This window comes from Actinia tenebrosa, unplaced genomic scaffold, assembly GCF_029948245.1.
Source record: "Actinia tenebrosa isolate PJP-AT-01 unplaced genomic scaffold, QUT_ActTen_1.0 PGA_scaffold11__36_contigs__length_13525064, whole genome shotgun sequence".
In the NCBI taxonomy this organism is placed as follows: Eukaryota; Metazoa; Cnidaria; class Anthozoa; order Actiniaria; family Actiniidae; genus Actinia; species Actinia tenebrosa.
The window spans coordinates 10,055,877-10,068,815 of NW_028292571.1; the positions used below are offsets into that span (position 1 = coordinate 10,055,877).

The following is a 12,939-nucleotide window of genomic DNA, read 5'->3' on the forward strand; positions in this document are numbered from 1 at the left end:
ATTTGCCAAAAACACAGTTTTCCTAAACCTAATGTGTCGTTACTGTCATTTTCTTCGAGTTGCCAAGCTCACTATTACACGTAGCAATTTCGCTTTCAGTTGCGTCTCTATTATTCGCGGCATTATTTTCATTATTAGTTCTCAATTTTACAAATCAATATAAAAGACTTTGTCAATTGTTTAATTGATAGTGAACGACATTATTCATAAACTTTTGGCAAAAAATATAATCTGAGAAGGTTGGAAAAAACCTTGCTCAATGTACCACCTAGCAGTGATCTCCTAGTGGAAGGTTCTGGGGGACAAAAGTAATAGGTCCATTATTTAATTTGCTTATGCGCAAAATAAATTCCATTGTTTGGTCCCAGAACAATTCATCTGGGACTCAGTGAAGGGGTTTATATTTATTGATTTGGTGTGATTTGGGTCAAATAGATATCACTCTGTTATCATAGTTTGATAAGTAGTCTTGTTACTGTGGAACTTGTATGGGAATATTGGTTTAGTCTACTTCTTAAATAGTTTGTTCCTGTTGTTTGTATTATACTCAAAGATAATGATTAAAAACCTCGTAACATTATATTGCAGTGGGTCGCGTTTAGATTACTATGATGCCAATCCATTGTCGTGCCGGGGTCTCATCATTGCAGGGGGGGACGGGAAAAGGGGGGAGGGGATGGGCGAGGGAGTGGGTGGAGGTGGTGGGGGGGAGGACAAGTGACAGGAGAGAAAGGCAAGACACATCAGCGTAAGAAGACTCGATGGGACATTCCGGTGCGGGGGTTGGTTGGCCGGGGTGATAGGCGAGGGCAGTCGCGCTGCACGGAGGAGATGGAGTAGTCGTCTTCTCTGTCTGTCTCTTGCGGGCGCGGCGCGGAGAGGAGAGGCGCGGCGCGGGGGCGAGGAGAGGAGGGAGAGGCGAGGGACGCGGAGCTGAGCGGAGCGGCGCGGCGCGGGCGAGGCGGGCGGGCGCGGCGCGGACGCAGGCAGAGGCGAGGAGAGGAGAGGGCGGAGGCGGCGAGGAGCGGAAGAAGTGGGCGCCACGGGAGAGGAGCGGGAGGAGAGGAGCGGAGAGGGAGGAGAGGAGAGGATGAGATGGCGCGGAGAGGAGAGGAGAGGAGAAGGAGAGGAGAGGAGCGGCGCGGCGCGGAGAGGAGAGGAGAGGCGATTGTAGAGGCGAGCGGCCGGAGAGGAGAGCGGAGTATGCGCGGCGCGGCGAGGAGCGGAGCGGTAGCTGAGAGGAGATGATATGCCTTGATCGGCGAGCGGCGGCGGTACGGCGAGTGAGAAGGGGACGAGGAGCGTGAGAAGGAGAGCTGCGCCTGTCTGACGGACGAGGGATTATCGCGAGAGTTGTTAGAGGCTATAGACGGGGTGTCTCCCTCTCCATCTTATCGTCTCTTCTCGTGGGTTCTTCTCTCTCTTCTCTTCTCTTCTCTTCTCTTCTCTCTCTTCTCCCTCTCCTCTCCTCTCCTCTTCTCTCCTTCTATCTCTAACCTTTCTCTCAGTTAAGGTTGTGGCCAAACACACAACTCATTTTTCAAATGTTATTTCAAACCACGTTATTCTCACTCAACAGCTATGAATAAAAAAACTAATATTATTGTTTTTTCATATGTTTATTTTTTCCTAGCGGGAGCCCCTATCACTTTTAATAATGTGACGGCACTATATTTCAAATGCCGCGACAGCGCGAGTTCGTTGAGTTAACGCAAAGGAATGAGAACGGAGAGTAACTTTACAAAACAATTTATTGAATCGCACGACTGAATAATTTTAACTAATACAACTTGAAATCGTAAATATCACACGCTAGGAAAATAAATATCACTAAGTAACCAATACCAATCACACATACTAAGCGATTAAATATAGGATATCACACTTCTAAATGAACTCACTATTTTGGTTACACTCCACACTCGGTAACAAAAGAAGAGGTGCACTCATACCTTATAAAGTTGTTGGAAGCGTACCAAGTTGTTGTAGCATTCGGGTTCCTGACTAACACACCAAACTAGCGTGGTAACTCTCCTTTTATAGCCCAAGGATCTTGAAGGACAGCTGCCAGTCTAGCTCAGTTTTATCTTAACAACCAGTATGTCGTGCACCCCCCTTACTTAGCCTAGTTGGTAACTATGCAGTGAGAAATCTTAGTTTTCTTACCACTTCGTAATGAAGTACATAAAAACGTACATACTCCTAAAAAGACTAACTCTTTGTTTACCATCTTATGAAAAGAAATCAAACTTTAACTCAATTTGGTACGGGAATAACTTAGTTAGAATTTCCGAAATGGTAAACAGAAAATATCGTAAACAAGTCATAAACTAAGCTAAAATATTAAAATGATATTTAAGGACAACCCAGATTTAAGCGTCTGTGGCAACCGCGTATCCAACAAAACTAAACTAATTTCTAAAGAGATCGTAGGTTAATGAAGATTTAGCGCTAATGAGCACATGGCTAAACAATACGCGAACTAACCCGAATATTCCCGTGAGATCGTTACAATCGGAACCGATTTGTTAGCGCATTGTTTCAGCCATGCACAATCTATTGCTGCGGATTAACTCGTTATTCTTTGTAGTAAGAAAAGACTTCCTAAAGTTACTATAACTTTTATCCTGCTATTATGACCAACTGGGCTTGAATTTGACTTATTGACTAAATTGAATTAAATATTGAACGGTTGAGCTAATCATTAACTCGGCTAAAATTCGGAAGGCTTTATATTCGCATACTGTGCAATATGTACCTTCTATATAACAGAATTTTTTATGCTAACAATTGCTTTTGTATATTCCTAACTATTATATATAACGGAATTTATGCAACTAACTACTCGCTTAAATTCTGTTATATACTACGTACTATATAACGGAATTTATGCAACTAACTAACAATTGCTTTTGTATATTCCTAACTATTATATATAACGGAATTTATGCAACTAACTACTCGCTTAAATTCTGTTATATATCAAACGCTATATAACGGAATTTATGCAACTAACTACTCGCTTAAATTCTGTTATATACTACATACTATATAACGAAATTTATGCAGCTAACTACTCGCTTAAATTCTGTTATATATGAAACACTAAAGAACGGAATTTATGCAACTAACTACTCGCTTAAATTCTGTTATATATGAAACACTATATAACGGAATTTATGCAACTAACTACTCGCTTAAATTCTGTTATATATCAAACGCTATATAACGGAATTTATGCAACTAACTACTCGCTTAAATTCTGTTATATACTACGTACTATATAACGGAATTTATGCAACTAACTACTCGCTTAAATTCTGTTATATACTAAACACTATATAACGGAATTTATGCAACTAACTACTCGCTTAAATTCTGTTATATATCAAACGCTATATAACGAGTAGTTAGTTGCATAAATTCCGTTATATAGTGTTTAGTATATAACAGAATTTAAGCGAGTAGTTAGTTGCATAAATTCCGTTATATAGTGTTTAGTATATAACAGAATTTAAGCGAGTAGTTAGTTGCATAAATTCCGTTATATAGTGTTTAGTATATAACAGAATTTAAGCGAGTAGTTAGTTGCATAAATTCCGTTATATATGTATATGTGTATATTTTATAATAAACATATAGAAGCAAATACTTGCATAAATTATTCCGTTATATATACCTTTTTGTTTGCATAATATGCTTATATATATATTCCCTGTTTGCATTAATAAAAGTCGTTTTTAAAAAGCCATATATCAAAATAAATAAAAATGAAAAAGACCTAAACTTATGGCTGCTCAAGTTTTTCTTTTCTTTTCTTTCTTTTTATTTTTCGTTCTCAACTTATCAAGACACCAAAATTTTTTTTCTCCGGATATTATTTCTTTTCTTCCTTTTTTCCTCGTTTTTCATTCCCCATATTTCGTTATTCCTTCACAATCAATCAATCAATCAATAAGAGCTTATAAAGCTCGTTCAAAATACGAACGTGTAATTTTTTAATGTAATTTTACGTTTTTAACCGGCAAACTCGAACAGGTAGCTTTAACCTGAATTAACTAACGTGAAATGGTTATAACCATCTCATGTCTTTAGCCACAAAGTCATATAGTCATAGTCATATAGCCAGGTCATTTTTACAGTGTGTGTTAGTATTTATATAATGGATACTAATGAAGAGGGAATTATCTGGTATAAATAAGGTCCACATGCACGTGGTGTGTATGGCGCTCCAATAAGATCAATAGCTTATGAGTTATTCATGAGTAATTGAAGCGAGCGCATGTAGCAAAACGTCTAACTATACGATATTGGGACCTTGTGAAAAATATCTAACATTCTCTTCATAATCCAGTAAAATGTTAAACGTAAAGTAAATTTAAACGCTTTCGGAGCGTAACTTCTTCTTCAGACGTGAATACTTTCGATCGAGTATAATGTATAATGCCTTATTAATGACTAATAATTAATAATTAGTCCGGAAAGCTGGGATTTTAATTTTTTTTAAAATATGGCTGAGGAAGCGAGCCGTTGTTGTATTTGTAAAAGAACTATAATGTGTTATTGTGACTTTAAGCTGTTTAAGAGATATCACTCCATAGCACTCAAATCATTAAATCGATATTAATGACTAGTATTCAAACTTTCAGTTAAATTATTTTAGATCTAGAACTCAATTAGTATAGTTTTCAAATAAGGTCACACATTAGAAAGGATTCTTAACAAAGAATTGCAGAAAAAAAAAGTCATATATTTTTTCACCGACCTGACAAGCAGCGACAGTGAATGACTTGTCTTACTTCGTGACTTTCTATGTACTGGCTTTTTCCTGTTTGAGTTAAATATTTATCTAGTATACATGGTCCAGTACACCTCCCTAGAGAGAGTTCATGAGCCATGATAAAGCATTTTCGTACTTCAATGTTACTTAAATGTTACGAGCTGCTTGAGGCGCTAATTCTTGGGGTGCATGTTACGTCATAGCCGCTATGTTGGTTGACGATAACAAAGCATTCCTCATTAATTTCTCTTGTTAGATCAACCAACATGGCGGCTGTTTCATTGATATCCTCCTAGCTTTGGGGTGGATCTAACGTTATAGCTGTCATGCTGATTGACAATGACGAAACATTCCTCATTAGCTTCTCTTTTTAGATCATCCAACGTGGCGGCTCAGTGTTCCATCGTTATCTCACCATTCTCGGGGTGCATGTTACGTCATAGCCGCCATCTTGGTTGACGATAACAAAGCATTCCTCATTAGCTTCTTGTACTAGACCAACGAAGATGGCGGTTGCTATTTCATTGTTATTAATATCTTAAGGGATTTTGAGTCAAATGATTGCACAAACTGTATTCAACTAGTTAGCTTTAGTCATCGTGAGAATCTATGAGTATGACGTAACTTGCCATGGGAAAATAATGACTTTTGGGTCTATATAAAAAACTGTTCTCTAAAGATTTTTCTTACTTTAATTTTATTCATTTTTTGCTGTTATTTTTTTTCCTTGGTAGTTTGCTTTTGTTGTTGTTGTTGTTGTCCAAATTTCTATATTGTTCCAGTTAAAGACTATTTCACTGAGAGCACTTTTCGCTACAATATTTTTTGATTTCTATATAAACATCAGAACTCTTTTATGCCTTGGGTATACGTAATGTTTTCCCATTTCAGACCTGGTGTCCATGTGTCATTCCCTAGAGTAGCTTAAATGTCCTTGGGCTCCCTGTGTTAGTTCCCATACCCCAACACGTTTCACATCCAACATGGCGGACAAGATGGCTTCTTCAGACGTTTTACAACAAGCTGACAGTGTTTGGAAAATGCTAAATGATCTTGCAGATACTGATCCTGAAGGCTACAAGAAATTCATAGATAAGACTTTGAAGGACGGTTCTAAGGAATTTAAACCTCCTCATCCATGCTTCTGTATCAGCACAATCTTGGTAAGTTTCGTTGTCAAGGAGGCCATGGTTGTTAAGAGGCAAAACTAGGGCAATTTTTACTTTGCTCGTAAAAGAAAAGTTATTGTAATACACAGTAGTACATAAAAAAAAGAGAGTAGTACATGTAGACACGAAGTACATTGTTTTTTTTGTGTTTTGACTGTTTGTCACTAAATAATACAGCTTTGTTTCACGGGCGAAGCAAAATCACTTAAGGTGACTGCCTACTTTTGGAAATTGATTTAAGCTTTTTTTAAAACTTCGATTTTCCGAATTGAAATTTAATGCTGATTCCAAATCTGGAAAGAAAAATAGGGTGTCCCCAGCTCGTTTTCGAGATAATCAGCATTTAATGGAAGCCTACGCACGAGCTTTTGGAGTAAAACTTGCGCCACCGGAAGTGATTAGAAAAAAATTAAGATTCATAAGATAATAGTTATTTGCAGACTATATGATTGCATGAATAAAGGCTAGTCAATCATTCTACCATAATACATGGATATTTTCGACAAAAAGACAGAGAGATACATTGATTTGTCATATTTTGTAGTTTCGTGCTCTTAAAAAATCTCATAAAGTCGAACAAAAATCCCTACAAAAATCTATTTTTTCACGTGTTCCTGATTTAAACTTTTCCTAAAATGTTGATATAACCTAGATTTTTAGGATTTTTTTCGAATGAGCTATCAAAAAATATAGAGTCCCGTGCAAAATTTGAGGGTTTTGCTCTGTTGAAGCTCAAAATGCGTATGGTTCTTCAATAAAATCTTGTAGATTTTTCAGCGGTTTTTGAGCGCGCACTCATCGTGGGCTCAATTCGAACGTTCAAAAGTAGGCAGCCACCTTAAAGGTTCAGTAATTGATGGGTTGCAAGCATTCCCAAGAGAGCTAAAAGACAAAAACATGGTGGAAATCGTGGCGCCTTTAACAATAGATGCTAATAAGAAATATTCTGTTAAATGGTACCAGCACTCCCCCAGAGAGGCCGCGATGATGTAACATGCAATCGAGGAATAAATAGATTAGTTAAAAAATATATTTTCAGCATTTTCATAATTTGAAACATTTGTTGTGAATTTATTTGGAAATTTTAACCCCTTGGTGATGAATTAATAAAGCTTATTATTACACATGTTACTAAGTATCTCAATTCTGATTGGTTGAGAGCCCTCAGGCCATCCCTGATATCGTGTGAACTGAATGATAAATGAATTATCTGTAGGTTTTCCTTTAAGATAATACATTATTTTATCATGTCAAGTTCATTCAAGGTCACGCTGTGGTAGCTTTGTTTTTATTCATTATTTATTTCCAGAATTATGTTCAAAAACAATTATTTAAGGAATCCTTAACTTATTTTCATATATTTTATGAAGAATTCTTAAAATATTTTTGAATTAAAATTTTTGCGTTTTTCCTGCGACATCATGCTGTTCATAATTCTTGTCTCTATAATTTAATGTTCATGGTAATGTTTTTCCAATATACAAAATGTATAATAAAGCAATTATTGAATTCGGTTATCGCATAATATTGTAAATTATCAAGACCTCGGCTGTGTTATCTACCTCAGTCTTCGGCTTCGGCAGATAACACAGCCTTGGTCTTGATAATTTACAGTATCATGCTCAACCTCATCCAATAATTGCTTATTGTACTATTTTGAATTGAAATGGTGTACATTGTTAACAGACCCAATAAGAATTAATCTTGAATTAATTAATGATTCATAATTAAGTTATATATTCTTTTTATTTCTAGTTACCCGAAGTCATAACTCATGAAGTCTATGTCAACATATGCTGCTGGGATAAAATACCTGGTCCTAAGACCGACCAAGATCCTATCCCAGTAATGGCAGGTCCTATTGAAAAAATATCCAATGACGTATCACCTTATTCCGTTGTCGATGTCATATTCAATGATAAAGTCTTGAAGGACATCAAGCACAAGATGGATCATTGCAACCTTCTTGTTCACCTGGCATTAGATTATTTAGAGGAAACAAAAAAGTGCAGTTTATCAAAAAAATATAAATCTCTTAAAATGAACTTCAAGGGTAATAGTTCAAGCCTAAAGAGGTATCTTACAACTCCAGTTGATGGGAAGTTTGAGAACAGAAATTCAAATTTAGACGAGAAGTCCAATTTTATTGGTGATTCTGGGTCGAAGGATGCTCTCTTGGAGCAGTTGTCGTCATTAGCGGTCACAGATTTAGATGGTAAAGAAACAGAAGGAATAAGCTTGCTGGAAAGCAGTTCAAAAAATGTAAAAAAGGGACTTATTGAGGAGATTTCATCAACTGAAACAAATAGTACCAATGTGAAAACACCACATCATGAAGTTATTGTGAAGAATTCAGAGAATGGAAAACCAAAGCAAATTGTAGTGATGGTGGAGTTACCTGGTGTGGGGTCTGTTGGTGAATGTGAGCTGGATGTATCAGAAGTAAGTTAATCTATTCATTCATCTATTCATCCACCTACTTGCAGTCAGTCATCCATCCATCCCTCCCTCCCTTCTTCCCTGTCTCTCTCCCTGCCTCCATCCATCCCTCCCTCCCTCCCTCCATCCACCCACCCACCCACCATTTACATAATTCATTAATGTTTCCTAGGATGACTTGCTACTTGAGGTAAACTCCCTGTACAAGCTAGAAATTGATTTGCTGCAGAAGATTAATGACAGTCAGGTGTCGGCATCATTCAATAAAGCCAAGAAAGTTTTGACAGTGAAATTACCAGTAGCCAGTGAAAGCTAAATTCATGCTCATACCACAGGTAGCCCAGCCTGACATACTACATATCATACTTTAATGGACCCTTCAGGGCATAAAATAACGGCCAAACATCAGACAATGTCCAGTCGCTCACTGAGCTGAGACTTTTTTCGGGCCAGACATTTGCTTTGCCAGTCATTTTGACTGGTATTGGTTAGCCAGAAATGAGATATGACTGAGCTAAAATTAATCCAAGATCATGGCTGGCGACTGATTGGCTGTTATTTTAAGCCCTGTTCATTTATAACATTTAACAATTTGTACCCCAGACAAGATGGTCTACAAGTCAATTATAGCCCATGAGGCCGAAGGCCAGATGGACTATTGAGTTGTAAACCGTGAGTACGAATAAAGTAGTTTCTTAGGGTTTGTTTTAGTATAAACGGACTCATTGTTAAATAAATGGATACAAACATTTTTGAAATTAGTCAGATTGAAATGATATGTTTTAAATTCGGAGGCCTAACACTAATGTACAGTACTAATAAATCACTCGTGATTGTAAGCTGCACGGCTGCTAATAGCACCCTAATATGCAGCCCGTAAAGTTTTCCACTGCAATGTAAAGCACATTGAGACATTGTGAAATGCGCTATAAAAGAACCCCATTATTATTATTATTTACATTGTTTCTGCTTTATTTCCAAACAACTGTAACTTTTCGCTAGTAGTGGACTATTACTAATAGATCACTAGTAGCACAACCAATAAGAGTGTTGGATTTGTGATTTAGTATGTTTAGACTAAATATATGTTGTAATGTTTTCCTATTTCAAACCATGCGTTATTTACTTGAAGATTTCTTCATTAGTATCTTTACATGTATGTAGTGTCAAAGGTAGTTAATTTGTCAACCATTATCACAATGTCTCCAGCCCTGGTGGCAGGGGTGACTGGTAACCCCCCTTTTGATCAAATTTCTCATTTTATCATTACAGGGGCGGCGGAAGCTAAAATCTTCAGGGGGGCACTGCAAAAATCTTTGGGGGGGGAGGGGGGGCACTGAAGATTATATTTAACGCTATGTGATAATGACAATGTTTTGTTTGATTGCAGATGCATGCGCCGTAAAACAATGACTAAGAACCAATATTTTTGGGGGTGGGCCAGGCCCTGCATTATCAACAGTCAACGGCATTCCCACCCCCCCTCCCCCCACTTCCTAACTTTTTTCTTTCACTCCTGATAAAATCTTTGTAATATTCACCCCCCTTCAAAAATTCCTGGATCCACTCCTGGGTTGGCATTAGTTGAATTACTGTCAAGTGTTATCCTTTATAAACAAAGTTAATTGATTGATCATTTTTTAAATTTTACTTGGAATATTATTTCTAACTTTCAAGAAAATAGTATTTAAAAATAATAACATTTCAATTTTATACACGATATAATCTAAAGCTTTTGCCAACAATAGACCATTTTCTCAAGGTTGCGTGCGCATCCAAATTTAAGGAACTTGTCGGGCCACGATAACAGAACAGGAGCTTATAATGAGAATTATCTTATATTTCTATGAGATTTCCTTCTCTTTTTAAAGATTAAAACTTTTAAAAATATGGAACTAAAAAATAAAAAAATAAAACTGGCTTATCAATTTTACTGCGTTTTTCATTTTTGTGGTGTGTCAAGTTGGATGCGCACGCAACCTTGAGAAAACGGTCTATTACTCAAATTTGCTGTTGCTTAATCACAGACTCATTTTTTAAAGGGTTAGCCTCATTTTAGTGTCTAAATATTCACAAATACCAACGGTAAAGTAAAGAATGTACAACTTCAACAATACATGTACAAACACTTTGATATTCCATGGACCTTCAATGGAATGCATGAATATTCAAAGCAATTCCAGAAGAAATCCAGGCTAACCCTGTAGAACAGAGAATTGGAAACTGGAGTATAATATACTGTACATTTCTTCTATAATTATTTATAACTTCTAATACTTTAATTGTACTATGTAATGCCTATTAATATAGTAGGTACTTTTGGGGTCTATTACCCATTCCGAGGTCGAGGGGAAATAAACTGGGCCGAGTTGGCACTGCAGTGCATTGTGGGACTGTTTTAGAGGTCACATTTCTAAGATGGCATCTATTTCTTACGTCACTTAAACAGTCCAAAATGCAATGCAATGTCCCGCACTTGAGTTTGACTAAGCTCACAGCAGATGGAAGTGTAACTGGTAAAATATATCAAATACCATCAATATTTATCAATAGTTTTAAACATGAAGTATTCCTATAATCACAATAGTCCCCTTCACAGTTCCCTGTGCCATCTTGAAAGCTAGCCGGGGCTTTGAATCAAAGCGAGACGAACGTTGAGCTTTCAATGATAGAGACCTGTGAATAATTGTCCAAGGTGTTAAAAAAGGTTTCTATCATTGCAAGCTCAACGTTTGTCTCGCTTCGATGCAAAGGCACGGCTACCTTTCAAGATGGCGCAGGGAACCGTGGGACTTATTTCACTTTATATTCAAACATTATATAAGTATTCTTGGAATGCACGTTACGTCATAGCCACCATATTGGTCACCTGTGTCACATCCAGTTAAATTTTTGTGTCTGGAAGTGACAGAGGCTACCACGTTGATTTGTCGAGAGATCAACCAACAGATTAGATCAATCAACATAGCAGCTGTTTTAAAAGTGTCCTTCTATAAATCTTACAGTGGAACTACCCCAGTTTCAAAGGCTCGCTCATTCTAGGCTTCCTGAGTTTATGAAGCCTACGATCTAGAAACACTGCGGCGAGAGAGTGCCTGAAACACGGGGTAAAATGCCACTAAATTATAGAAAAGCTCAGACTCTGTGTTAAGCTAATATCAATATAATTTTCTAAATAAATTCTACAACTAAACCTATCTGATACTTTCTATACCCTAGAATGAATTTTGTCTCAAAATATACAATACAACATTAAAAATATACATATTCTTAGTATTTTCGTTGGGCGTTCTTTTTTGCTCTCTCGTTTGTTTCTTTGGTTGGCTTCCTGTGAAGTGCTGATTGACCACACACAGGGCTCGCCAACCTTATTTCAAACTTTGAATCATTAACTTCAAGCGTTTAAAAAAAATAAAAGTAAAAATAAATTTCTTTTTAACTATTCTGCTTCTTTGATGGGCTGCCTGTGGTTTGATAAAAAATACAAAGGGATCCCAACCATGAAAGAGATGAAAAGCAAATTTTGATAAACGGCAACTTTGGAATAAAATTAACAATTATCTAACCCGCAACATCTTGAGGAAATTTAAAAATTAAAAATTAAAATTAAAAAATAAATCCTTTCCCCTCTATTTCAACAAGTAACGCAATCTAAATATTTCTATGGACGTCATTCCACGATCAAAACTCATACCGCTGACACCTTAATACTGCAGGCAACTGCTTCATTCTATCCCATAAACTGCAGCAGGACATCAACGTCACATGATCTTTATGACATTGTGCTCTCAATTTGTTTTAATCGCCTGAGAATGTCGCTGAATTTAGGTCTTTGTTCAGGTTCAATATTCCAACAGTCCTTCATGATCTTGTAGATGGACGGAGGCGTCCCGAGGGGGGGTGGCATGCGGTAGCCCTGCTCCACCTTGTCCCGAGTGTCCTGAAGAAACATATGTCAACAAAAATCTTAAGAAAGGTATACATTAATAACAATGAAAAAAAATTCTTTGCGACTTTGAAAACCAGTTGCTAAATAGAGTCTGGTCACTTAATAGAGGTATTAATAATGCAAAAAAAAACCCTCTTGACTTTGAAAACTAGTTGCAAATTAGTGATAGCTGGCTTAGGCTTGTGAACGGCATGTCTAACATCGAACTTCACATGAGCCGAACCTAATGACATCAAATAAGACCGCCTTGTTGTTATCCATTACTGCAATTCCTTACGAAATTTTACACCAACATATAAAATGCACTTTAATAAAGGTATTTATCATATGATCCGTATCTACCCGGGTGCGCGCTCTTAAAAAAACCTTCGGGAAAATGGCGTGAGCAGGGCCGTACGTCTTTGAGCGAGCAGGGTAGTACGACTGAATCCATACGGCCCTGCTCGAATCCGCGCACTTTCTCTTTTTTAGCTTTTATTTACTATTTCTTTCTTTTCTTTTATTATTTTTCTTTTCGTGAGGGTCATATGATAAAACTGCGTTCGGTCCGTACGGCATCTATCACCTTGAGCCAAATATATTCCCGTACGGCCCTCCCACTC

General features: G+C 37.1%; 3 protein-coding genes across 4 annotated transcripts in view; 1 reads left to right on the forward strand and 2 right to left on the reverse strand.

Moving 5' to 3' along the window:
• The window catches only part of LOC116304421 (uncharacterized), a 22,648-nt gene extending 20,647 nt beyond the window's left edge, over nt 1-2,001 (reverse strand). The window contains exon 1 of the mRNA XM_089027796.1: nt 1,953-2,001. The gene's annotated coding sequence lies outside the window, so the exon portion shown is untranslated. The remainder of the gene's footprint in view (nt 1-1,952) is intronic.
• LOC116304390 (PIH1 domain-containing protein 2) overlaps nt 1-9,139 on the forward strand; it is a 20,582-nt gene extending 11,443 nt beyond the window's left edge. The window contains exons 2-4 of the mRNA XM_089027822.1: nt 5,672-5,943; nt 7,705-8,391; nt 8,561-9,139. Coding sequence (XP_088883948.1) covers nt 5,764-5,943; nt 7,705-8,391; nt 8,561-8,704 — 1,011 coding nt within the window. The 5' untranslated portion in view covers nt 5,672-5,763 and the 3' untranslated portion in view covers nt 8,705-9,139. The remainder of the gene's footprint in view (nt 1-5,671; nt 5,944-7,704; nt 8,392-8,560) is intronic.
• Nucleotides 9,140-10,017: 878 nt separating this feature from the next.
• The window catches only part of LOC116304389 (tyrosine-protein kinase Fer), a 35,297-nt gene continuing 32,375 nt past the window's right edge, over nt 10,018-12,939 (reverse strand). For both annotated transcript variants that reach the window (XM_089027791.1, XM_031714115.2), the window contains one exon: nt 10,018-12,328. In XM_089027791.1, the coding sequence (XP_088883917.1) occupies nt 12,161-12,328 (168 nt within the window). In that variant the 3' untranslated portion in view covers nt 10,018-12,160. The remainder of the gene's footprint in view (nt 12,329-12,939) is intronic.